This window comes from Neodiprion virginianus, chromosome 1, assembly GCF_021901495.1.
Source record: "Neodiprion virginianus isolate iyNeoVirg1 chromosome 1, iyNeoVirg1.1, whole genome shotgun sequence".
NCBI classification, from domain to species: domain Eukaryota; kingdom Metazoa; phylum Arthropoda; class Insecta; order Hymenoptera; family Diprionidae; genus Neodiprion; species Neodiprion virginianus.
Window position 1 is genome coordinate 38,342,651 of NC_060877.1, and position 27,459 is coordinate 38,370,109.

The following is a 27,459-nucleotide window of genomic DNA, read 5'->3' on the forward strand; positions in this document are numbered from 1 at the left end:
AATAAAAACCGCGAGCAACAAAGCACACAATACCGATTACTTACTTTGAAGCGAGATTTTTTTCGCCGTGACAAATTCACCTGCAACAGCGAAGATAAACCGCGTCTTCTTATCGTCGTACGTAAAAAGCCTGTATAAGGTAACGAAGGATGAGACAAGGCGGGAGAGAAGAGGGAGAGAATGATCAGAGAGACCGAAGACGAGCGCCTTGCGCGAACGGACAAAAGACCCAGATTGCGAATTATAATCAAGCGAGATAAGAGGCGACGAGCGAGGACGTTTCGTTACATCGCATGTGCGCGTATATAATAATAATATAAGTCATAGTTATAGATGTGCAATGGGGAAAAATCTCGCGGCCTTCATTCGCCGGCTGCAAAGATATATTATATGTATACGTATACGGGGCATTCCGCGCCAAATCGTTGAACGGTTGACCGTGAAATTTTTTTATTTCACCAACGATTTTTCCTACGTTAGTACAACCCTCGAAAGGCATCCAAAAAAAATTTCAATTGATTATTTCAAATATTCGCTCTTTTTTTTTTTATATCAATTTTTCAAATTTTTATAATCGTTTTTTCTATTTTCGTAGCCGTTAAAAATCTATTATAACACACAAGAAAATTAGTTCCCACTCTGAAACTTACGTGAAAAAAATTTCACGTCGAAAAACAAATGTTTTTTTTTTTTCTTCTTTCATTAAAAATCAATTTGGACGTTTTCGAGAATGGTTTAAAAAAATCTCAGGGTAAAGACGTGGTGTTAAAAAAAATTGGAAATTCTTTTAGGAGCTGTTCGGGAGTCGTACCAACGTAGGAAATATCTTTGACGAAATTTGAAAAATGTTACGGTCAACCGTTTGCTGAGTTGGCGCGGAATGCCCCATATACATACATATACAGATCTGCGCGCGGAGCTAGAGAAGAAAAATTCCATCTACCGTACGGATGATTGTCGTCGATATAAATTCCGAATAATCTATGCTATTGTAGTCGACGGAAGGTCGCGCAAGCTCGCTTTCTTTAAATACAATATTATAATAATAAAAATCCAAAGACATCAACGCCGCGTTACGCGCAGTAGCTGCTTCACGTTGCGCTGTATCTGTAATCCTGTAACTTTTACGGGACGTAAAGCGTAAGGGGCCGACAGACCATGACGGTGATGGAAATCGTGTTTTTATAGATACCGTCCGCACCTGCACCTCCGTTTAATCCGTTTTCCGTCATTTCAGTGTCGTCATCCTAGTTTTACAGCCTCTACGAATAAGTTCGTAACTTGTGTACAATCGGTTCGAGTGCCTCGTCCGAAAATTGGGCTTTTGATCGTCCCGGTAATTCTTGAATGAATTTTTAATTGAAAACAAAATTAACGAAAATCTTTGTTCCTTGTTAAAACGAAATACGATTAAAATCGAATTTGCATTTAATTTTGTAATATTTCGTCGAAACCAGATCAAATTGAAACGAAGTGAAGATTTTTTATTCATCATTGAAAATAAAATCCTTTACTAATTGATTTTGTTTTCATTTCGTTATAGTTACAAACTTGTTTTGTAACTGCGTTAGGATTGCGTTTGTGACGTGTTTAATGGTTAAATTTAATCGAATGTTGATGTGTACCAATCGTTGCTTTGGATTTATACGATAACTGTGTTTCAAAAATGAAAACCGCCGTCTATTGACCGTACAGCACGAGTTTGAATTGAAAATCGCGGCTAAAAATTGAAGAATCACTCGAAGCTTTGAAAATATTTTACGGAGCTTATCTTCCGTCCGATGAGAATGCCGACGAGACAGGGGATCCGTAAGTTAAAATCTATAAGTCTGATTAAATCTCAAAACAAATTGATCGTGTTTTAGAATGAACGAAGCGGTAAACGCGAGCTGATGTCGAAGAGTCGATCGAAAAAGAAGAATAAGAAGAATAAGAATAAGAACGAGAATAAGTATGAGCGAGATGAGTGATCCAGACTCCTCAGAAGTGAAGCAGGCACCTAGACCGCGTATGAAACGGGCAATTACCTCGATCGTCAAATCCGTCACGGTAGACGGTAGGACCGAAGGATCGTGTAAGAAAAAGGTTCGAGGTTTGAATCGAAGTGTACGAGGTGCGGCGAGCGATACGGGCGACGAGAGCGAGAACAAACAGGAGGAGAGATCCCGTCTGGTGAATTTTTATTGGACGTCGTTTGGGTCGCGTGGGCCTTACGGGCCCCGCGGCGACGCGCACGTCGCGAGGCGGCGCTGCTGCCGCGAGTAGTAAGACAGTTCTGCACCGACTCCCCGGCGTCTGTGTATCCACCAGACGCCGCACTCTACCCTGCATTTTAATCGCCCCATGGGCCTCTGGGCCCCTGGGCCTCGGGCCCCTCGGCCGATCTCGCATTCACCGTGTGTACCTCACGCGTGGGTCACCGGACACCGGCCTCCTCCCCCTCCTTCGCCCCTCGAAGCCCACACTCAAACACGTGCCCATGAGAATTCTAATGACGACGCCGAGATATCGACGTTTATTACGAACGCCTGTAATCCGAGTCCCGTACTCCTCCGTGACAAAAAAAAAAGATACAACTTCGTTGTTGTCTGTATTTATAAATCGACGATTATTTATTTATTTCTTACTCTTTTACTCATAATTTTAGGAAACTGCTGATCACGTGGGAATTGAAGATGGAAAATTTTCTCATTTGGTTTCTTTTTTCGTTCCCAACCATGATTATGTAATACATCGTGTAATACCCAAGTGGAATGGAATGGGCAAGTGTCGGGTGAATGATAATAATTAATTATGGTCTTTTGTCAAGTGGCCGCTTTGCCCAGAATTTTCCTAGTAATATAAATATTCAGGATAATTAAGCTTTTTTTCACTTTTGGGTAACAACTTGGTGTGAATCGGTTAAAATTTACGAAACTACGGGCTTAAAAGTCACGAGAAAGATATAATCTATGTTAATTTGTTTGTTTTAATTGTAAAAAAAAACTCATCAGCCATCATAAATCGCCCACAAGAGATTGTTTCGAAATAGTTTTTCGCAAGGCTGGTATAAAGTCGTAATTAATCGCGGTAAAGAAGTAATTGTAAGAGAAACGCTCTTCTTAAAAATACCCACTTGTTTGATTCGTTATGTAGATCCAAAATCTGACTATTTTTGTCGCCATAATCGTTGAAGCATCGCTAATAATCACGATATAAACACGCGATCCGTCTTCTACGATGCAAAGTGCAACACATATTGTATATTGTAATAATTTTTCGATTCGCAAAACACTAGAAAATCAGGTGTTTCAAATTCCACCCATTTTTTTTTTTTAACTTTAAACTTTAAACTACGGTGATGAAACCGATTGTACAAATGATATTCGATGTTGACAGACCGGCAGTTTGGATAAAAAGAAAAAAAAAAAGAAACAACTTGTTTTTTGAGAGAATATAAGATATTCATCGCGAAGGAAGAGATATTGAATTTTTGCATAAAACGTTTAAGACCGAACGTTTGTAACGATCGTTGATTTGTTCGCAACAACATCATGAGGTATAATTATCGGCCTGGCTTGATTACACAGTGATAATTATAGAGTGACTGGAGCCTCTCCTTCGAGCTCTCCTTATTAAGCCACACCTGCCTGCCTTCTCGGAGCCAAAGAGCTCTTGTAACATCGTTGATTTGCCGCTGACTTTTAACTTATATTTTGGCATTCGTTTGGCGGTACGACGATGAAGATCATTAACGAAGTTTGTCTCTGACAGACGGACAACATGTTTATCGATTAAAGACAACCAATGCCGTGCATCCATCGTCGTTGTAGAAACTGGCGTCTTAGTTCGTATCGTACTTTGTCCTATATCGAGAGAAAACCGTGCGGCGATTCAACTTTTAACAACGTCGCAATATCTACGCACATATTACGTACGATGGCCACTAAGCTAAGAATAATCGACGCATCGAATTATCGGGTCCAGAAAAATAATCTAAAAATTAATCGATGAACCACTTGTTTTTTTTTTTTTTTTTTTGTTTTGAAACGGTGCATTCGAAACTAAAATGTCCTAAACTTCAGTATGTGGTCTCAATACCGGAAAAGTTTTTTTGATATTTTACAGTTTCATTCAAAATATTTATCAGTTTCGGGTAAAAATATTCATTCATTTTTCGCTTATCATACGAAATAGGTATACACTTAGTGAGTAAGACAATAATAATAATTGATACTACTCTAATCACATAAATTGATATTGTATTGCATTGTTCATGGGATAAAAAAAAACAATCGACTGTCAGGGAAAATAATCGATTATAGTCGATTAATCGGGAAAAAATAATCGATTCTTCTTGGTCATTCTTAGGCCGCATAATATAATCAGCTACCGGTTGTGTGCATCGAGGGACTGGAAACGAAGTTTCCAGTTCTTTGCCGGATTTCGAATATACCCAAGCGGGGTAATTCAGCTTCATCTATCCTGCCGCAGTATCGCCTGACAAGCTTGGACAATAGGCACCCACACTCAGTGCACTGCCACCAATGGGCACATTAATATCCACACTCGTAGCCTGCATGATGCATTACATAGCAACTGTCAACTTTGCATAATCTTCCAGTTTAGCTATAATGTAAGCCCGCTTCGTGTACCTGACTCTGCAGTATTTATCGTTTGCACACACCGCACCGTCCAAGTAATATGAACAATTGACCGCACACAACGGGCGATGTGTACGTTACAAAAGGTGGTCATAAAGCAACTAGGCTCGTTTAGAGACTCAACAACTTATCCTGATAACGGTTTGAATGCCGTGTTGGAATAAGAAGGCGTAACATTAGAGGCACTGTGCTAATTGCATATGTGGTAGTAGGTGTAATGAGCACAACTTTTACAATTAGCCCGATTCGGAATGGTTTTACAATCAAAACGTTCAAAACGCACAAGCTCTCGGGCCTTTGACACGATTTCAATGTTTTTCCGCTCATTTAGCTCACCGACCAGATCCTCCGAAATTTCTGAAAAATATTTGATAATTTTTAAACAATGGTGTAGCTACGACGCGAACGTCTGTGGTATCGTAATAACAACGAACGTTTTTTAAAATTTTGTAAGACGATTCGCGAACGTCTTTACGGCGAACAACATAACCCCAAAACCTTTAAAATTGGATCAAAAGCACCGGAGTTTAAGGTTTTTGAACATTCCTAACCTAGAACCTCGACTCAAATCGCTGATATCTTAACTCGTATGGTCCGAATTTGCTTCGAACGATATTTATTACGTGGTAAGGATATCGTTTAACTCGTGTTCACCATCCCTAACGCATACAGCAATGCCGGGGAATTTTCGACCATTTCTTTTCATTTCCTAACCTTTGATTTATTCAGATAGTGCGGCAAATTCATCCTCAACTCACATGCGGTACGAGACCTCATGTACGTACGTAGCTATATACCAATTACGGAATGATGATCGAGTCTGAAAGAGAATGATAATAGCTGTTTATCATCCGGGAATGGGCTGCGTGTGTGCGACATCGGTTCCCGTTCCAGCCATCATCGTGTGTGTAAGCGGGAACCGGATGGTATATTTCTAGTGAAAAATGCATGATCAATGAAAAGTTGATGCATCCAGTATTCAAGACTTCGTATACGGAGGAAGCCTCGCGTCTCGCGGCCCCTGCTCACATCAACTTTGCTCGTTTGATAGCAGAGTCAACTTTCTCCATTAGGATATATTATTCATGGCTAATCATTAGGCGGGAAAATATACCTATACTTGCAGGTCCCTGTTGTTCTATAATCCCTCTCCGACTGCACCCCGCAGGCGCGGAATTACATATCGGGGCCACCATTTTTCACCCTTCTAACAACGATTCGCCGCTTCATTTTTCACCAATGTCCGCCAACTCACCGTTCACTACCCCAAATCATACAGTAGAGCCCCGCGAACGTCCCGGACTCGTGATATGCACACTGTACACTTGGGGAAAATGAATCTAAGACTGCTCATTTTTTACACTAGACAGTTATGTTGGCAACACGGAGAAACCTACAGCGCCACAGTCGGCCGAGCGCGAAACAAACTCAATCTCAATAAATATAACGTAACCCATGACCGTCAAATCTAACCTTAGAATACCGCAGGGATAATGACTTGTTGGATTGATACGTCAATTCTTAGGTTAGATTCGACGGTCACGGGTTACGTTATGTTTATTGAGATTGAGTTTGTTTCGCGCTCGGCCGACTGTGGCGCTGTATGCTTCTTTGTGTTGCCAACGTAACTGTCTAGTGTAAAAAATTACCCGTCTCAGATTCATTGTCCCCAAGTGTACCCACAATGTCCGCCATTAAACAAGGAGAGTGTCGAACCTACGGATCACGGATATTCCTGAAACTTTCAAAAGTGTTTCTTTGCCCCAAAAGATGAAGCTGGATTCTGTCGAGTACTTTCATCCGATGAGCAGTTTTTGACTTCTATATTAACAGTTTAACGAATGATCTAATAAACGAAACCCGTTGTGTATTTTTGCCTCAAATATTGATCTTCACAGTCCTTTTCCAAAGTTACGACGACAACTTTTCATCCATTCGCAAGTAAACGGACGTTTTATTACTTTAAATCCATCGTATAAAAGTGTGAAATACGAATTTCCGAAAACCTAACGGTAGGAACTATACACCGGAAGTTCCACATTATCACCCAAAGAAAGATTCCTAGAAGTTCCAGCAAATTCTGTGGAGAGTTGAGCCAGAACTTTAAGCTTCTACTGTATACAACATAATGCCGTGCACAGCATTTGCCTGCTGCAGCTGAACCGACAAATCTCCGTTCAACTCAAATTCTACAGCAGAGTGACGCGCGTTTATTTTGCACAGGACGTTACACCGCATACCTACTTCAATCCATCCAAATACATATTGGCAAATTCCCCGATGGGCGTGACTGTAACGATCCGGCGGTATATTGTGAAAGTGAAAAACTGCACCGCAGGAGGATTCCCTCTATAATATTATATACCGTGTGTACAATGGCGGGTAACCTTTTTTTCGTTTCCTCCCGCTCTCCCTCTCTCTCTCCCTCTCTTCCTCTCATTCACGCACGAGTGAGCATTAAATTTTTCCTTCTTTTTCTGGGAGTTGGGGGAGCCATTGCTCTTGACAGACGAGAAGAATGCACGGATTGATCGTAATTGTTTCCCGACAGATTGTCAAACGTTTCGTGAAAAATTTTGAATAAACGACGAGGCTAGGAGATTTTTCGAGAGATCGATTAATTATCAGCAATGGTCAATTCACAGCCGTCGCGAAGTAACGAAACTATGATTTTCGGGAAAAGTAAAGTACAACGATATTTATTACCTCCGATCTGAGGTTTGGGAAAACGTCTGTCGCCTCTGAGAGATTTCTCGATGATGCGAGGATAGACGAAAGAGAGACGAGGGATCAGGGCGCTTGGGTTATAGATCGATCAAGCCACAGCAGTTGGACGTCAAGAATGCGATGTACAAATTTGTCGAGGGCATTCTATTATGAATTCCTAAGGGATGAGTAAGAGTCCAGTCCGTGAAGATATTGCCCGTCTCACGCCACTCTCGTCTTTACGGACCTCATAGAAAGAGGAGCGGGACCGAAAGGCGGGTGAGGAGGAAATATATTTGTATACTCAAAGGCATCCGAAAAGGAACGAAAAATATGCTGGAAGAAGAATTCACCGGGTAAAATGCTTTAACGCTGTACCTATTCAATCTTTCTCCCTCTCTCTCTCTCTCAAAAGATAAATAAATAAAAACAACAATTAATCATGCAAATTAAAATTTGTTCTGGGTTGAATGATTACAATTAACAAAAGTGGGTCAATCGAATAAAAAATTCATTCATTGTATAAGAAATATTTTCTGAACACGATAAGAGAGCGATTTATATCTGCCGATTAAATCCTTTGATTTACACAGCTGAAGAATATCCGTTCGATCAAAAGTTTACGATCATCTTTTCACAGATTAAAATTTTTCTATAAAATCGTTAAAAAATCGACGAACATTATAAAAATATCCGAATAAATTTTCCATCTTCTTCACGATCAATGCATGCATCGGCCGGTGTTCTGCGTCTGTATAATTTCACGAAAAACTTTCCAACCAGCACAACGCATATTTCTGTAAGAGAATTGGCCAGCTGGCTCAGTCCTTTCGAGCAGCGTTAGTCGACAGGTATAAAGTCAGGCGATGCGATGCCGAGGCGTCCGGCAGCGTTCGGTTGAGTCAGGTTCCCGCGATTTGATGGCTTTTTCACACTAGTCAGCAGGAATGGAACGGAACGGAACGGAACCGAACCGAACGGAACGGAACGGCTCGTCCACTGCTCGGTGAATCACCAGACGCTTGCGCCAAGCGATAAGCGAAGGTAAATGGGTCAACCTATTTACCAGTTTATGACTCGTGCTTTTTATTCAGCCCTCCCCCACCCGCTCCTTCCTTTCCCTTCTTCTCTTCTCTCTTCACGGTTCAGATAGGCGGTCTGCAGGCTCAGCTGCGCCTCGTATGCACAGATTTACACGCAACTGCTCTGCGTGTGTGCATCAAAATCGACCATTGTCGTTTATCGCTGTACGTACATATAATTGTGTTCGTTTCAGGTTTTATATACACGTATATGTGTGTATACGTATATTTATATCAGTGTATGTTGCGGTGTGTCGGCGCGAAATCAGTCCAGGGATCCAGCAACAGGGCATTGAACCTCTTACCGCCCGAGAAGCGAAGGCAGTACCTTTTAACTGACTTTTATTATTTACCGCGAATAATTGATAGATGTAATATAATTTATTGAACGAAGGGTGAATAAATCGTATGAGCGAATTTTTCAGATGTTAATAATTTTCTGTTACGTATAACATATTCTTGTATTTTTTTTTTTTTTTCTAGAATTTATAGATAGTATATGTAGACGTTTTTGTTATAAAATTATCGAAAGATACACGGAGTGTTTCTATGCATAAAATTTCTCTACGAAGAGGATTGAAAAATTAAAAACACGAAAAATGTTAACGATGAAGTTCGTACGAAGCAGGTATTCAACGAGAAATATGTTAATTTTATATTTTTCGCATTAAAAATCGTCGATATCATGTAATACTTGGTAATAATTTTTGTCTTGTGAGCGTGTATAAAATCGCAATGTCCGCAATATTTAGAACCAGGGAATTTAACCGCGGATCGAAGAAGAATGAAAATCGAAATTATATACGGAATAGATCTCTAGAACACAGCTCGATACATAATTTAAGAGAGCTTATGGAGAGATTTCACGATTTTCTCCACAATTTTTTACGTCAAAACACTGTTCGAAATAAAAAGCGCAAGTTTTTTTTTTATTTTTTATTTATTTTAACTATCTCTGTCTAAGATGTGATTAAATTTACTATTTTCGAATTACTCATTTTTTAAAATGTGAAAAAATTTACAAACATTTAGTGAAATACAACAATATTTTTCTGCTCTTGTCGAAAATGGTGTTTTCGAAAACAGCCAAAGATACGCTACTTTAGAATGTGATGAAATTAAAAAATAATAATAATTCAAATAAATTTTTGATATAAACAATGACATGAGAGAAAAAAACGCACATTTTGGAAATCAAAATGTAACGAACGTATTACGATATTAAATATTCATCACTCATACATATTTGTAATAATCAATTAAAAGCACGTATCTTTTGCTGCAACGAAACCTCGAATTTCGACAAGGTTTCAATCCTTCGTTGTTATATTTTACTACATTTTCCAGAATTATTTCTGATTCCTAAAAAAAAAAAAAAAAAAACAAATTAAATCATAACACAGACAGATGTTGTTGAATAATCTTATCAATAAATAGTATCGCACTTTCCTGCTATAACTTTGACGTGAAAAATTCCAGGGCAAATATAAAACCTCAACATCCGGTCTGGATCGATACCTATCTCACGGAATGCACCGTGAATAAAGTATCTAAAAAAGACTAAAAATAGAAATACGAGAATATCGAAAAGTGGAAGGATGCAGGATGCAGAAAAGGACGGAAGTTGTCGGTACCGAGGGCAACTTGATAGACGCAGGGCGGTGAAACAAGAGTCGGAGTGTACACCTATGCATGAATATAATATAAAATAAAGGACTTGAAAGGAGAAAAAGGAAAAAGGAGGAGAAAAAAGGTAAAAATTTGCAAATGTAAAATGCTCGTCGTCACCCACCGTGACGCCCTTTCACCGCATTCGCATTGTTGCTACAACCGACGGAATGACGAAAAGCCGCGTCGGAGGGATTGCGTTACCAAAACTTGTGGTGTGCCCTTCTACGCAGCCGAAAGAGGGAGAGAGAGAGCGAGAGAGAGAGAGAGAGAGAGAGAGGGAGAGAGAGAGAGGGAATCACAATATCTTAGGTCTAATAGGAAATGAGATAAACAAAATAAAATTCAAAGAAATCGTTTAACGTTCCACAGGTTTAATTCTCGCTTCAGGTAATGGGCGGAGCTTTCGTCTGCAGACCGTCCATGCGAACCGCAATATCATGAGAAACAGGCACAGAAGTATCCAGAAAACATACGACTTTCGAACCATTTTTTGTTGCCTGTGTTCAGTTTTTCAATCTTTATCCTTTGCACGTCTGTCTTTTTTTCGTGGAGTTGGGGGAGGGAATTTGGCTTCACCTTCCGCTTCCTACTCAACGAACCGCGTCGTGACCTATAAAAATTATGCACCGTAAGAGAACCTAAAAGTAAAAAAAAAAAAAGAAAAAGAAAAAAGGTCTCTGCTTAGATAATAACAGAATTTACTATTATCGTAAGAATCGATGTTTAATTGCAAACAGATTTTACTATGCTCGTGAAGATTTTGTATCTTCAGATAACAATTGTTGCAGACAAAAGAATAAGGATTCCAGATATGAAATTTGATAATTATAATATCAATTAGCTCTGTACAGCTCAATATACATATAGGTTTTATTTATTATTTTTTTTAAATATTTTGCCGCTGGTTGATAAAATTTCAAAAATCCTTCTGAGATTCTTCGTAAATAACAATCGGGTAAAACAATTTTTAATCTTCCGATACACGTTTTACTGTATAACAGCTTGCCAGTCGGCAGGACTATATAAAATTTATATAAAATTCTATCAAAATTTCCCCACGATACGTATAAAATATACACATCTGTATTATTTTCAACATAGAAAATCAGGTTATAGACGAATGCAAATTTTAAACATTCGTTCGACACGACCGCGGATTAAGTTACGGAAGTTGAGTGTCCATGAATATACAATTACACGTTTCGAGCAGACGAGGGGCTTGGGTGAAATTTCTGTAATATAAGCGGTCTTCAACAGTCGGCGCGACGCAAACCGCCGAGGCACGTATCAAACGATTGAGACATTTTGACAGTGCAGGCTACTAACGAGCTTTTAATCACAAACTTATAAGCTGTAATCATTACAGGAAACGTCGCGCCGCCGCGGATCGGTTCCGCCGAATATCTACGATATACCCACAATTACAGCGAGTAGAATCGAGCCGGACACAAATTGTGTCCCAGTGACTCGAAGACGAGGAGGCGACGAGCCGTGATGCGTCAGCGGCGAGAAGTTCGATTTCAGCTTCGGAAGTATCGAGACGAGTACTTCAAATCCACCCGTATTTTGCTTGGGATCGGATTATTATCCGGCGTATTTCCGCTCTCCCGAAACCCCGAAGGTCTATTCTCGGTCTAAAGTGTGCAGTTAATTGTTTAATTTTTTCTTTATCACCTTTATGCTCTGCTTATTTTTTACACTTTTCATATTTATTTCGCAACGTGACCGGTATAAAACACTTTTCCGAGTACACCGTAATAAGTTGATAATAAAAACTGCCGACTCGACTGTTTTATTAATCTCAAAGTTCGATGTGTTTTTGCGGCGCAATAACTCTGCACTTTGTGTCTGTGGCTGTGTGTGTGTATGTACGCATAATCGCTGCAGTACAAAAGCAACGGAAGTAGCACCGCGAGGTGCGTTTTGTTTTCGTTAAAAATCACGAATCGCCACGTATACATATATATATGGTTGCTACGATTTCAACTGCGCATATGAAGCTATTTTTTCGTCGCTCCGCATGGCCTGTAATAAAAATTTTCCCTCCCAGGCCTACCTTAGTTATACTGCATTTCGAACCGTGTACACGCCGAAAGAGAAATATTGTCGATTTTACATCTCTCGTAGTGAATATGTGAGCACGGCATCTTTCTTGGAGTTAAATCTGTACAGTAATTGTGGCAATATTTACAAACCCGATAATCAGAGTCACAAAACCGATAGTAGAATTTACAATATATATGTGCTTAGGCACATCTATCGGGATTAATGTATATTTGACTCCAAGAAAGTGCTGTTCATTAAAATCTACATTACATATCTTTTCGTAGACGATAAGCTTCACACAGTATACAGGAACAATCTTTTGAAACTTGAAAACAACCGCGCAGGCGCCGAATAATTCAATCTTATTGGTCGGCGAAATATTTCCGCATCAATATTCTTGTCCGCGATGCAGGCGTGCCAACGTACGCAAAATGTGTAGGTTTGAATTTTCAAAGAGCGTAAGCATTAAATTCCGACCGTTCTTTGAAGAGTCAACTTTCCGAACCGATAACAAATGCTTCCAAAACCTTTCCGAGTCGCTGCCTCGATTATTTGAGATTCTAACCTCGAAAATTCGTATCAACCACATCGCCGGCAGAAACAGTTTGACAGCTGAGAACTCGGGATGGCCAGCCTGCGCGAACAGCCGATAAAACTCGCGCATGCGTGGTTAATTTTATATGATATAACGCCTTGAATCATGCAGCGAGGGAAGTACCAGATAATCAGACTACGATAAAGTTTTTACAACGTATAAATTTTCCAGCAGGAACTTTCCAGTTCCAATGGACTTCGATGAGGACCCTCTACTCGGTCCTAGTCTACCTTCTGACCTCCTGCATGGTCGGGTACTCGACTTACGTAAAGGTGCGTACGAATCGCTTCACATATTCGCTTCTGATTCCGGGTTACTTTTTCACAAACGTTTTACAGTTCCTCAACTTCGAGAAGCCCGAGCTCCCCTTCGACGAGTACCTCATCACTCTGATATTCATATTCGCTCTTTTCCCTCACTGGTTCTTTCAACTCGTCAGCCTGCCCTCGAGCAAAGGAGTCGCTGAATACCTCACGATGTGGACTCGCTTTCAGGTACCTAATAAAGACAACAATCCCCCTCACCGAGAATTTCTTCACCCCCGACGTCTCTGATCCTCCGGGCGCACTTTCATCCTCGGCGCATATTTCCAGAAGCACTTCCTAACGGTGACCGGAAGCCTGATAGAGCTCGACTACGGGGCGAAATTCATTGCGGCTCAGTCGGTTGGCACCGCAATGGCCGTAGGCATACCGATATCGCAGACCGTCTTGCTGGGAAGTTTTACCCTCCTCGAATCCGTCGGATTCTACCACGTCCTCAGCCTCCATACCTTCTTCTGCGTCTGGTGGTCGTTGCAGTGCAGCGCTTTCGTTTGCTCGGTAAGAACCATGCGGAGGACCATGAAAAAGGTGGGTATTAATCTATGGATGTTTGCTTTTTTCCATGGGGCGGGTTTGAAATTGCAAATTCGAAATATTCCCGAAGCGTCGAATTCTAAATTTTCTGACGGCGAAACTTTAAGTAAAGAAATCAAACTTTGACGAAAGCTCAAAGTTTCGCCACCAAATATTTCGGAAGCCGGCGCTTTCGGAACTTCTTATATTCGAAACTTCAACAATGAAAATGTTGTACTTCGTAACGATTTCTAACGGTACCGTAAATGTACCAATGTCTAGACCTTGTTTCAGAAAAAGAAAAAAATACGTCACCGAATTACGAAAGTATCTACAGCAAGTATAACATGTCGCCTTTTCTCAATCCTTTTTCTTATGCGTTCAGGAATTGACGGAGAGCTCGTTTTACGTTGACATAAGGCAGTACAGAATGTTATGGATGCACATTTACATGCTTATCGAAAAGATGTCATCGTCGGTCAGCCACATTTACGGACTGTACTCTCTCGCCCTTTACATGAATCTTTTCGTCTCGGTTTACTGCACGGTTTCGAAAATCTTGAGCCCCCAGGAAATCGTCCTCACAGCAAGGTTCGTCGGGTTTATTGTCTGCATATTTTACTTCGGCATTCATCTCTACGGTTTTTCCAACTCCGCTTACAATATGCACGAGGAAATGACAAATGCCGTCAGAAACGACCTCCTCGACATCCGTCTTCACAGACTGTCAAAATTTAACGCCAAAGAGGTAATGTGCGGTACAAATTAGCCAGCCGTCTAATTGAATATACACGCTACTCTTCAAACGATTTTATTTCATTAAATATAGGTCGAGTTTTTCCTCGATACGGTCAACGCCAGGAAAGTTGGACTTGTAGTGACCGGAAATCTCACGATCAGAAGGAAAACCGTCATCGAGGTGAGAAGTGTGAAGTCGATTTTCCTATAAAATGGTTGACAATAATTTATCAAACTCGATAAACTCGGACGAAAAAAGAACAACAAACTGGAAACGAAAAATCGAGTCTGTAGAAACGGTGCGATATGATTTCTTATTAGTTTTTCAGTACAGAAGGTTCAGCAAGAAAATAAATAAAAAATAAAAACGAGTTTAATACCGTCAAACAAATATATACAGAAATTTTTATCTTGATCAACGCTGCGGTGAAAATCAGCCGCAACAATTCCGGGAAATTTCATATATTACGGTGGAATAAATTAATGTCGCGACAGCGATAGCGTCGATTTGAATAATTAATTACACACATCGCGTCAAATCTTTCTACAGTTCGTTTATTCCTTTGCGTTTTCCCTTGTTCTTTAATTCTTGCATAATCAATTATGCATCTGAACGATTTCTTTTTCTTCTTCTTCTTCTTTTTCTTATCAATTTCGAAAACCCAGATCCGATGCCATTTTCTTTCCAGTACGCCTCTTCGGTGGCGATGTATTGTCTCGTTCTGCTTCAATTCAAGATCGCTTTACCAAGGACGTAGGTACCTAATCTAAGGTGAAGAATTGAAGAAGAATGGATTGACACGATCATTTGGGAGCAATGACCTTGCAAGTAGTATCGTTTGGCATGTATCGATAAACTTAGCCGTGGATTGTGAAGTAATTTTGATATTCTTCAGCCATTAGATTCGCATTATGAAAAGTAATTTATGGCCCCTGTCGCGTTATCGAAACTGACCGATCTCTACCGCGAAAAATGGCTTTTCGTGTCGACCGATCGAAGGAAGTTACGAGCTGTGATGTTGATTCGAGTTCCGAATTAGACTCAATCGATTCAGGACGACGACTTTACTCGACCTTACAAAAATTACTCAGTTATGTTCGGTATTGAATTATTTATTCTTAACGTTTGGAGTCGGCGAAATAAAATGAGTAAAATGGATTTGCGGATGATGGCGTGTTGAAATTTTTGGAAAGTAATTTTAGTTTCTTATGATTGCAGATCGTTGAAAGAGTAAAAATTATTAAGGCTATTGAAACGTTGCATGCTGGTTTCAATTTATATATAATCCAGATTAATTGAAACTTTTTCGCTTATACGTACGTTTATATATCGTATACCTATTATACCGTAAAGTTTCTTCGTACAGTATGGCCGTGTATACAATTTTCAAGGCAATAAAACATAATTTATAACAATTAACGAAGCTTAATTCAATCGCGCTTATCACGCGAATAGAACATCAAGAGTTTCACGTGTAATGCGGTTTGTTCAAGTTTTCTCAAAGCTAGAAGGGATGAATTTAAAATTAATAATCAACTGTAACACTGCGATAAAAAAAGGACTGCGACGATTTGACGTGAAAATGAATAGACGAAATTAATTTCAAATACTCGTCCTGATTCGAACGATTTTCATACTTCACGTAGCATCTATCAAATTCTCACCGAACTACCGGCTCCGAACTGACTTACCGACGACAAATTCAACCTTCTGGCTTACCGTTAAAGACGGTAAACAGCTGCAATCCCTACGTTACCGACCGAGACTCAAGGTGTTTCCAGCGTCTTCCAATACGCGCTGTGATCGCGTTTGCTTTCCAAGCGACGAATCGACGAGTGCTGCTGGCTGCTGTGCCGTTGCCACGTAAATAGAAGAGACGACGTGTCCAAGTAACTTTGCGGTAGAGAAATTCTTCACAGAGAGATAAAACTAGGAGGAATCAAAGGTATATAATTTTTTCCCCATCGATGATTAACCAGCGTTATCTCTTTCTTTTTTCTTTCTTCTATTAACTCAGACTTTCCTTGAAACATAAACCGCGTGTCTTACTAGAAATTCAATCGAACGACGGTCGCGGCAAGTGCCGTCAAGTTTTTGACCGACAGATCACTGATTTCCGTTTAACGATTTTCAGATGATCACCGACGTCCAGTTGGCCGTTTTCTCGAACATCCTCGGGGTGATGCTCTTCCTTTTGGTGGTTATCTTCCACTATATAAACGCTAACTATTCGAAATGATCCGTCGGCGAAATGGAGAACGCTACCATAACCTCAAACATGAAAACGCTCGCCGTGAAAAAGTTTCACAGCTCTATGAGCACTCCATTCAAGATCGTTAATGTAAAATTATCAATTTCTTTTGTACACACACAACATTCTTTTACTCAATGAAAGTCTTGACGTTCCCTGAATAAAGAAAACTCATTTCATGTATCGCATTGATTGTGCGTTCATAATTTTCAGTGCAATGTAAGTATTAATTTGTTTCCTATCTCTGTAATTTAATATCTTCATATTGTAAGAAATAGAGAAACCTACTGCAGAGATAGGAATACGAATTTTAAAGCTCAGAGAGATGGATTAAACATTTTTAAAAAATTTCTTTTATGTCCTCATTTTTACAATCGTAACGTGCCCGGATAAACGATGATGAAAAAAAAAAAAAAAACAAACAGAAACGGAAGAGCAAAAAAAAAAACCACAACCATGTCACGTTTCGCAAAAACATAATAAACGTGAAACGTTGCATCCTGTTTATATTACACGTATAATATATCGAGTATACGAAGAAACTTTGTATCATATTCCGCGATTTTCAATTTTGATTAAAATGCAGTTCTGCGAGTATACAGATAACAGTTGACTGGCAAAATCACCTTCAAATGTCCCATCATGCAAGCACCAGACGAGCAACAAAGTCGCATAGTCAATGAGATGCGTCTGCAGCAACGTCAAAATGATGTATATAAAAACCCAGGTTGTATCCATTATTATTATTACTATTATTATTATTATACCTACAAGCATTAGTTGAACGAAAATTTAACGTCACTGGTAAGAAAACAGAAAACTGCAAATGAATGGGATCGTTATAACTTCGGAAAGTTGATCAATTGCATGGATTTCGATACTTTCTTTATTTCTTTTGCGGAATGTTTTGTATACATTGACAAATATTTTATACAATATCAAGCTTGACGGCTTTTCATCAGTAGAAGCAGAAGCAGTAGAGTGCGCAGTCTCGTTGATTTAGCGCTGTGTTTCATTTTTCTATCTTCTTTGGTTTATTTATTTATTTACTATTTTTTTTTTCTTCTGATCGTCCCTAACAAAGTTCCGTCAGACCCAGTCGTACGGTTAGATCGTACGTTATATCCTTACTCGTTTTTCTTTCCTTCTTTTCTTTTTTTTTTTTTTTTGTCCTATTTGTTAAACTTGACGTTGTATCTTATTCCCCGTTTCGTGTTTTTATCTTTTTTCATTCGATTTCTCATTCTCGTATCTCCTTTTGTTTTTGCTGGTGAAATTTTATCATCGACATCCGCATTCCCCGCCACGATGTTATAGACCCACCGCGAGTAGAAACGGTGCGGCCTTGTCTGCTGTGTCTGACATCAGTCGCAATACCATAAAATTAGTTTCTCCGGTATGTTCTTATACGTATATATATATATATATATATATATACATATTACTAATACATGCTCTAGCTCTATATAATAGAATTCAATTCATCGAACAATCTTATACTATGTTATACATAACGCGAACGAAATTCACCGTAGTATGCGGTATAAATCTGTTAAGCGTTGCACGTTCTGTTTGTTAAAAATTATTTCAAATCGCATGGAAACCACGTTGTACCGCCATTGAATTGAAAAGAAAAAAGAACACTGTTTCGCGCGGAAAACGTTTTTACCGACAGATAAAAAAGAAAAAAATAGAATGAAAATATGGATATTTGAATGGAGCAAAGTTGCGCGCGACTGTAATTCGAATGATTGGAGGAATTCAAATTTTCTGCGCGTAATATAACGACCAAATTGCCCACGTGTATTCGTTTTCATTTCAACCGACAGACTGATTGACGATATGAAAGGAGGTTTTATTTTGTGGCAACGAGATCACGGTTAGATTTCCGATGATACACCGACAGAGGAGTCGGCGTGGGTCAGAGTGGAATAATGCGACCTAGACGGCAACCTGTTGAAACAACGAAAATTTCCACTTCCATACGGAATACATTTGCGAGTGCACGGAAAGGGATGCGCAGACGCGCGAAGCCGACTTCCTCCGTTCTTCTAGAGCCGCAGCAGCGATCCCCGATATGCCTCTTCCATTCAATTTCGTAAGTGTCAACAACGGTTTTGTAGCGACCAGTGACGCTGCTAAACCAACGCCGGTGTTCGCACAGAATTGAGCCGCAGAAGCCGATTGCGAGTAGTTCGAAACGATATCGCGGGGTTAAAGCTTAAACGTTAAGAGACAGCCTTTTATGCGTCATAATTTCACTCGCAGTGTTGTTTAATAATCTTTTGTGAATTCGTTGGACAAAAAAACGAAAAAAAAGAAGCAAACAATGCGACAAAATTGTATTGACGGAACGATAATTGTGCGAATGAAATTGATTGTTGGTATAATGCAAAATGTTATCGCGTTAAATTTATCTGCTTTAAACTGAATTCTCTCGCAATGTTTAAAAATATCATACGAACGTAGAAATCGGATTTACAGGTGGAATGTAGAACGCGGCTATTGTAAAATAAAAATAAAATATTGACAACGCAAACTGTTCGCGTGCTAACATTAATAATACATCATTGCCAAATATATAAGAATAGTGAAACGTATCGTATGTGGATAATAAGAAATAATTTTCTGCCGGCGAATTGAATGTCGACGCGCATGATATACGATATGATTACGTGCACATAACACATACGTACGTCTGTTATACGTATATATTATATATATATCATGTTCGGTATTTGAACAGTTTGAGGAAAAAAAATGCGGGTGTTAAATTATTTCGTACCATTGTTGTTGACGAATCTTGTAATGACGACGCCGTTACGCGCCGAAAGTTTCGAGACGTTTGAGGAGGTCGTCAGGAGGGCGATGTGTGATCTTGACGATTCTGACGTGAGTATGCCATCGTTTGTTTATCATCAAACCGAATCCCCATCGTATACTCCGCATCCGGCACACGTGGTTGGTTCACTTAGGTTGATTATGAGGAGGAACGAACGCCTTGTCGATATCGACGATATACGTCGGCCTCAGAGAGAAAAAAATACGCGAAGAATCCGATACGTGTGTGAAAAAAAAAAAGACAAAAATTCGTCGGCCGAAAATAGTCGGGCAACAGCTTTTTCCTACAAATTGTTACAACAAGGTTTTTTCCGCGTCGTGATTCCCATAAATGACGAATATCGGAGTTGCGTGTCCATCTCCGTATACGCGCATACTCCAATATTGGTAGTGAAGATAATCTCGGCCGGTAAGGAAGATCGAGGTACAAGATATACGTGTTGGAAATCGTTGTAAAAGATTCAATTTGGCAGGAAAATTGCGATGCGAAATGCAAGAAATAATTGAATATAGGAAATAACCCGTGGAGTTTTCAATGCAGAAAAAAATTTCCAGTTGTTATTACTAAAACGATCCTTGACTATTTTCATTTCTTTTTTTTTTTTTTTTTTTGCATATCTTATCATGAACGAAGAGTATAGTTCTAACGCTGAGTAGAAAGTAAATTTAGACAAGTTTTTTTTTAGCTGTATTGAGAACCTCTGGTATTATATGTGTTGCTGTATTCTATTTGATTATGCTCACCTGTACTATATTTCCTTTTAAGTATTGCGATATGTAATTTAATTTTGTTGCACAATGAAACCAATGTTAAGGCTTTGTTCAATTTAAAAAAATTTACTACAGTCGAACTCGTATACATTCGAATTAGAATTTACGGTTTAGCCTCTTCATAAAAATATTCATTTTAACACATGCTTTGTCACCGTCTGCGCATGCTTTACGCAGGTGCATTGAAAAGAGTTAAAGAGGGCGAAGAGCAAGAGAAGCGACTTACTTCCCCTCCAAAGTCGGGGAAGTCGAATTTAAGTGGTTCGAATGTATATTATAGAATTTCTATCGTAGACCGACGAAACTTTATAAATCACGCTGCAATAACCATAGAATCCAGTATCGACAACCGCATATTTAAATCATAGTAAATAGTTACTTGTACGTACCACTTTTTTTCAATTCAAAAAATATTCTAACCATTGGCTGTATAAGAAATAAAAGTTTTTTTTTACCTTTTTTCTTTTTCTTTCTCACCGAAAGCGTTATCAATTTTTGACACACGCGGTGCCAATGCAATCGAATAAAGATCGAGACGAGGAAGGAAAAACATGTTGGTATTCCAAAAAGGCTTAATCATGTCGCTGGCCGATGGCGGGCGTGTGTTCCATTAAAATAAATATTCGGGTATTGACCCACTAAAGTTATACATACGTAGGTACATGGATGTGTACACAGCGATATCACACGTGAACACGTTTTCATTACCTCAGGCGTATTTACCTATACCTACTCTATATATTATAAAACCTACAAGCGAGTTTTCAAGCACCTGGACACGAATTTTATCTATCAATTTAAACCCGAAAATCACTCAACTCGCAGTACAAAGTCACGCATAAGCTGTATAATAAAGATAAAAACTTAAGGACGAGTTTAATTTTATCGAAAACTACGGATATATTCAAAAATAATAAGAACATTCGAACAGATATTCATTCAGCAAAAAAATAAAAAAATAAAAGTTACCAAAAATTTTTTTCGAACAAACTGTCACTTTGTCGGAGTAAAAATCGGATCCATTCCGATGGGAGTGAGATTTTACCCGAGAAAATTTTAGGAACTTTTTAATTTTCCACAGTTTTCATAGTAAAGTCAGAGTGGCTCGGTTTTCGCTACATACACAAAATTTATAGGGCTGTGTATGCAAATTATTTCTTCACCGACACGGGGCATTCGCATTTTTTTTTTTTTTTTGTCTTTCTTCTTTTTACACCACACAATTAACTTGCCTCGATTACATGACAATGTTCTTTGTAACACGTGTATAGATTACGCGTTGTTTTCCTGCCGAAAGTCCGTGATCAAATCGCATTGATCGATAAATTGAAATATGTACGCAATCAGGAAATTAATAAAATATTTATAATTCGATTCATTTACATAGTATACCATTAATTAGTATAAAAGTTACTTTTCCGCCAGTTGTTGATTTTTCATTGATCGCCGATCGTAAACGGGCTAATTATACCATCCATCCGGATTTAATTTAAATTAAAGTAAAAAAGCGAAGATCTTGCATCTGTTATAAAAATAATTTTTCACCTTTCCGAGTCTGGGAAAGACAGCATTATTATACTACACATAACGTCAATGGAACAAGCTGTATAAAGGACAGGAAGAGGTCATTCGCAAAGCGGGCGTTTATAGTTGTATCGTAACGTTTTATCTATGGGTAAAATTATACGACATTATACGTGTATATGTACGAAGGCGCAGTGGTAAAACCTTGGTGGCATATTTTTCGTTCGAGATAAAAAAATATCTCGTTATTGGAAGAGAAGTGAAGAAAATAAAATAAAAAAAAAATTCAGTACGATAAAATTTGTGTCCCTCGTCGATTTTTATTTCCTTCCGCGCGGTTCTTCATATTTTCAATACACTTTACGAGGATGGGGGCTAATTTTCATTGACTTTCGCTCCGGACATTGTTTAAAATTTCCTATATTTCGGACGTATGTATTCAAGTTAGTAAAGTTACGGTAACGATTCATGCCGAGGAAAAACCCGTTATTTCGAATTGTCTGAAATCCAATGATCCGCAATAAAACTAATACTTCGAAATATTATTATCTTAAAAATTATTGTCAAGTTAAGATAATAGAAATTTTTCCCCGAATGTTTCGTTACGATAACGTTACTAACTTCAACCTCGTATATTACGTTACACCTACACCACATATTTTCTTATTCTAGCTAGACATAAATTGTATAGTCATATATTCGCGCATTGTCTGAGGCTGAGAATGAGAGAGAGAGAGAGAGAGAAAGAGAGTAAATATGAGAATGAAAATGAGAGAAAGAAGATACAGAAAGACGTCGAAATGGCTCCGGTTCACCAACCCTTTAGCCTGGTTTCCACTGCTGGTTTTTTCATCCTTTTTTCATATACCTGTCCATTATTCATCTTTGTTTCCTTTTACGACATATTTACAAGCAAACACCGTCGCCGCCAAAAAAAGTCCATACCCGCTTCCGGTGTGTCACAGTCGCGATACGGAGGATTCTCCCAAAAACTATGGGGCATTCCACGAAAGATGGGTTATTTTTTCGAAATGATGAATACAAAGAAAAAAAAAAAAAAAAAAAATTAAAATAACCAAGTATATACATACACGTAAGTATCTGCTCAACTTATATACATATGTATTATACATAATCGTATGTAAATACTTCTTGTATCAAAATGGGGTGTATATGCATGAGGTTAGCTCAGAACTGCGTCGAGTTAAAAATAGACATATGTGTTATTGAAAAGTGCCAGCAGGTATAAATGTGCTAGAAGGGAGGCAAAAGAGAGAGAGAGAGAGAGAGAGAGAGAGAGAGAGAGAGAGAGAGAGAGAGAGAGAGAGAGAAGTGAGAAGATAAGAACGGACAAGAAGAGAAGTTGAAAAAGAAGTAGAAGAAAAAAAAATACGATCGAACGAAAATAAAAAGAAAAAAGGAACGGATACTCTTTTTATACGGACAAGAATAAAAAAAAAAAAGAAAAGAAAAAAAATCACATTACAGCCGTTATCTATCGCACATATCGATCGGGATCAATCGAATGAATACACTTGAATTTATAAGACCGAGGCAAAAAAGTTAGATACCGATGACGATTTCGCTACTGTGTACCAATATAAAATGGAATTAAGTCGAGTTAACGTTCTCAGGGTTGTAATAATTATATTAATAACATAAATTTATCACTGCGAGAAGGAGGAAGAACAAAAGAATAAAAATAAAAAAAAAAAAAAAAACAGAGAAGGAAAGAAAATAAAATCTTCTATATCATAATTCTCGTTTTGCAGATACAATAGATATTTCATACATCTATATGTATATAAACGTACCTATACGTACGTTTATAGTTGGAAAAAAAAAAACATTGGGTAGGTACACTCTGCGTACCTAATACAAGTGTCGTATCTATACGCTGGAAAAACATGCGTGTTCGCAATAGATACTTGCATTTGTATGATGTATACACACACACACACACACACATCGGTCAAATCTGTAAGGCAATTGAATTCCAATGAATAACAAAATCGAATAAACAAGATGTAGGAATTTATTATTGTCGCATAATCTATGCGTATAGGTGTGCATGTACCTGTAAGTCTATGCATGTATGTATTTACTAACGAATTTTATCTACATGCACGTGTAAATAACGTACGTATACATAGATACACACGAACACGCGTGTAACAAGTTTGCGGATAGTCAACGATTATTTGCAAATTGGAAAACGATGATGTATCGTGGTTTTAAATATCGTGTAAATCGAAATAGTTCGTATAAAATTTGGATAAAATGAGGGAATCTTATGCTTGTACTCGCGCATGTTATTTACATGTGAAATGAGAAGTGCCATTATCCGACGCGATCTATCGATCCGAAAATTCACGCGATATTTCGCTGAGATCGATGCAGCTGCTGGTTAACGTTGAATAAGTACAGAGACTGAACTTGCTATTCCGATACTTAATACCCTGATTACAAATAAGACGATACTGGCCGTTATAAATATTTTCATTGAGTCGTGTTCGAATTTTGGTAGAATTAGTTTCTCGTATTGATATTAACTATCGTTATTGACCGTTGACTCGTTGTAATTTGTTGATTGTTCGTACGACTAAACACCGGTGACCGAATTGACGGAATATATGATTAATCGAAATTCAAGTGCGAGTCACGTTCGCAAACCCCGATGGAATTTAAACGCGTGTTATGCAGGATACATATGAACGTGGGATAATCGACTTACAATTAGAACGATCGAATTCGAAAGATTTGTCGATTCATCGGCACGTGTCTGATTATTCATTTAACAATAAAATACAGAAATTAAAAAAAAAAAAAATATCAAACAACATTGTTGTAAAAAAAACTTTGTTTATTAAATATTCTTCAACTATTTTTCAGGGGGCGAAAAACTGCGATGAGACGGAAAGAGAGATAACTTGTGAGTTGTTGACATGAAATTTTACCATACTTATATAATTCAATTTTTTTATTTTGTTTCTATACAAGCGTAATTTACAACTCACTATAGCAGTAACATAAACGAAACCATATAACTAATTATAATACTTGTATAAACACGAATGGCGTGTGAATAATATTGTAAAGATGTAATTCTTAGCGTCGTTATACGCCAGGTTTTTACGAATTAGTCAATTTTTCAACCATACACGGAGAGAATGAAACAGCTGATTTTATACAAAACAGCAGGAAAAAAAGGACACATCAGGTTTTTTGGGAAAATATACTTCGTAAAATGCAGAATTTAACCGAGTCTCAGTAACTTTGTATTAAAAAGAAAACCTATTTTAGACATAAAATTGGCCGATATTTCCGTTTCTAATATCTTACGTTTGGGTTCAAAGAAGGACATCTTTAGAACCTCTACAGGTCCTTTACCATAGAATGTACAATTTCAGTGATTGAATATTAAGATCAACGCTTCCAAAAGTTCGATGAAAAAAATACTCATTACTTTGGTAACAATCGGTGTAATTCAAATTAATTTATCATACTCCGAAAATTATTAATTGTGTTATTTAATTTTTCGGCTGATTAAACATCACAGGTTCGGGGCATTGTTTATTACTGTGGTAATATATAACGGACTACTATTTGAATTAGTATACTTTCGCAACCTTGATCCCTTCCCGCATCTAATTATTCCGATTAACCACAATAATATAATCGCCAATCCAGACGCTAGTTAAGTACTTTTTGTACAGATAGCGAGACGTTAGACAGGCTTTCATATCAGAGGAGCATCACATGGAGTACCAGAATAAGGCTTTTAAAGTAGGGTCGAAATCTCGACTCGGGTTCTGTAGAATCAGTGAAAACCAATGTGTGCAGAGTAAAATCTGCTGCATTTGTAATAGTAAAAACACAGTTGACGTTAGTATTTTTTACGAATAAACCCTGACGTATCCCGCTTTTCCCGCAGTTTTGAGCAAAACCTGCTGTGTTATTCTTCTCTCCGTTTAGTATTACAGGTTTACGATATCGATGTCCGCTGGACCTATTTCGGGATCGGTTAGAGCAGATATAAGCGTACGTGACAAGCTGACAAATGTCCTACATTTTTTGAAACTTTGCGTCGCGTGTATTGTACCTATGTGGGTATGTAAGTAAGCAACGATCGACGTGTTGCATTATACATACCTGTAAATACCCGTGCGTATAAAATATCATGTGTGATACGCGCGTGGTCTCGAATCGAAGGTTTTTGCTTTTTCAAACAACAAAGTTGGCTCCGCCGTTTCACATATATATGCATAGCTGTTTGGTGTGTGTTATACTACCAACAATTTGAGACGCAGATAATTATTATACAACACGATACACAGTGTTTCGGATCCGTAATATCGAACGATTGTACACACCTGGTGTAGGTGGGTACGTGTATTGAGAATGACCGAAAACAATCGATTATTTTATCAATGATCAATCGAGTATAATCGACCATTTTTCAAACTCGATTAATCGCACGACTCGATTATTTTTCCCCTCAATCGGTTTTTGCTCTTTACTCCCATGAACGATGCGATGCGATATCAATTTATTATTTGACTAGAGTATCGATTACTATCATTTTCTCACTTGCTAAGTATACCTATTCCGTATAACAAGCGAAAGATGTGTGAATATTTTCACCTGATGTCAAAAAACTTCCCCGCCATTGAGACTAAACACTGAAATATAAGAAATTCTGGAATCCATTAGTAAGCATAACAATGAAAAATAAAAAACTTGGAAGATTCCTCGACGTAAATTAAACCTTCACTTTACTCTTACTAATTACCACTGAACAATAAGCAACATTTTTTTCAGATCTCAAAGTGTATGCGGACGCGAACGTAACGTTCGTCTGTCGAGACGTAAACTTCATCAGAATGGTTCATAATCCGGGAACTTTCGTTATTGAACGTCGTAGTGCGACGAATGGAAATTGGATGAAACCGGTTATCGTGAGTATTGCACAAATCGTCGAATTCGCTTGTAGTAATTGGATGACTTTTTGGAAAATAATCGAATGCACGTGACGAAGATTAGTGGTTTACCGTTGAATGGTGAAAAATATGAATAGAATGTTGTAAAACTGTTCGAACCGCTGGAAAAATCCTTCGTTACACTTTCATTTAAAGAGCAACGAGACGACTGCGTCTATAAACGAATTACAATCACGGACAACCTATTCGTTTCGTTTACACCGAATATTGGCGAACGGAGTTTCATTACCAGAAATCACAGAGACGGTCAGCACGATGATGGGTGCGTAAATTAATGTAATCAACGCGAAAATTGACTCGATTTATAATTGTTTAAAATCAATCCACGAGCCGTTTTTTACATTACAGAAACTGTCCATCCGAGTAAGGTGACCCATATTTCAGTCGGAAGACCGGAAGTTGATCCTAAAAATCCGCGCCGACTGCAATCAGAAATAAGTTTCACACCCGCGAACGGTGAGATGATGTGATAAATAAATTTAAAAAAATGACACTCGAAAATCGAGTTATACAATTTATTGAGATTCATTGACAATTTTTTTTCCTTCTATCGTATTTTCCTTTCTCTTTTTCCCAAAAATAATTAACGAACAAACTTTATCAATAATTGTTGCCGTTTTTGTTTTTCCCTCAGATCTCAGCTGCCACTACGAAATTATGCTGTTGGAACCGTCGAACAACTTTCAATCCAGAGATCTTGAGGAAGTAAGTGCTGGCTAATGCCATGCAAGTCTATACGTATAGTCACAACTCG

The 27,459-nt window shown here is 38.3% G+C and overlaps 4 protein-coding genes across 5 annotated transcripts in view; all 4 read left to right on the top strand.

Annotated features, from left to right (window-relative positions):
* Window positions 1–11,705: 11,705 nt before the first annotated feature.
* LOC124310316 (uncharacterized) lies at window positions 11,706–13,568 on the top strand. The gene is made up of 5 exons (XM_046774127.1): window positions 11,706–11,723; window positions 12,915–13,015; window positions 13,082–13,237; window positions 13,337–13,505; window positions 13,549–13,568. The coding sequence occupies exons 2-5, from the start codon at window positions 12,944–12,946 to the stop codon at window positions 13,566–13,568; spliced, it is 417 nt and encodes a 138-aa protein (XP_046630083.1). The 5' UTR covers window positions 11,706–11,723; window positions 12,915–12,943.
* On the top strand, window positions 13,527–15,651 carry LOC124297552 (gustatory and odorant receptor 22-like). Its single transcript, XM_046748717.1, has 4 exons — window positions 13,527–13,594; window positions 13,965–14,327; window positions 14,409–14,498; window positions 15,007–15,651. The coding sequence occupies exons 1-4, from the start codon at window positions 13,574–13,576 to the stop codon at window positions 15,073–15,075; spliced, it is 543 nt and encodes a 180-aa protein (XP_046604673.1). The 5' UTR covers window positions 13,527–13,573; the 3' UTR covers window positions 15,076–15,651.
* Window positions 15,652–16,140: 489 nt separating this feature from the next.
* Window positions 16,141–16,757, top strand: LOC124296788 (dolichyl-diphosphooligosaccharide--protein glycosyltransferase subunit 4). Its single transcript, XM_046747141.1, has 2 exons — window positions 16,141–16,263; window positions 16,453–16,757. The coding sequence occupies exon 2, from the start codon at window positions 16,453–16,455 to the stop codon at window positions 16,555–16,557; it is 105 nt and encodes a 34-aa protein (XP_046603097.1). The 5' UTR covers window positions 16,141–16,263; the 3' UTR covers window positions 16,558–16,757.
* A 1,340-nt stretch (window positions 16,758–18,097) lies between these two features.
* Window positions 18,098–27,459, top strand: part of LOC124303497 (tyrosine-protein kinase receptor torso-like) — a 15,117-nt gene continuing 5,755 nt past the window's right edge. The window contains exons 1-6 of one of the 2 annotated variants that reach the window (XM_046760768.1): window positions 18,098–19,461; window positions 24,598–24,637; window positions 26,527–26,663; window positions 26,841–26,967; window positions 27,054–27,161; window positions 27,340–27,410. In XM_046760768.1, coding sequence (XP_046616724.1) covers window positions 19,330–19,461; window positions 24,598–24,637; window positions 26,527–26,663; window positions 26,841–26,967; window positions 27,054–27,161; window positions 27,340–27,410 — 615 coding nt within the window. In that variant the 5' untranslated portion in view covers window positions 18,098–19,329. The remainder of the gene's footprint in view (window positions 19,462–24,597; window positions 24,638–26,526; window positions 26,664–26,840; window positions 26,968–27,053; window positions 27,162–27,339; window positions 27,411–27,459) is intronic. The other variant, XM_046760777.1, reaches the window with a different exon arrangement.

What these genes read in the sequence shown, in the direction of transcription:
- LOC124297552 (XM_046748717.1), top strand. Translation starts at nt 13,574, where the DNA reads ATGCGGAGGACCATGAAAAAG. An exon ending in TGCGGAGGACCATGAAAAAG is followed by an intron (nt 13,595 to 13,964) that starts GTGGGTATTAAT and finishes TTATGCGTTCAG; the next exon opens with GAATTGACGGAGAGCTCGTT. An exon ending in GAAGGAAAACCGTCATCGAG is followed by an intron (nt 14,499 to 15,006) that starts GTGAGAAGTGTG and finishes TTTTCTTTCCAG; the next exon opens with TACGCCTCTTCGGTGGCGAT.
- LOC124296788 (XM_046747141.1), top strand. Translation starts at nt 16,453, where the DNA reads ATGATCACCGACGTCCAGTTGGCCGTTTTCTCGAACATCCTCGGGGTG.
- LOC124310316 (XM_046774127.1), top strand. Translation starts at nt 12,944, where the DNA reads ATGAGGACCCTCTACTCGGTCCTAGTCTACCTTCTGACCTCCTGCATG. An exon ending in GGTACTCGACTTACGTAAAG is followed by an intron (nt 13,016 to 13,081) that starts GTGCGTACGAAT and finishes AACGTTTTACAG; the next exon opens with TTCCTCAACTTCGAGAAGCC. An exon ending in CGGATTCTACCACGTCCTCA is followed by an intron (nt 13,506 to 13,548) that starts GCCTCCATACCT and finishes GTTGCAGTGCAG; the next exon opens with CGCTTTCGTTTGCTCGGTAA.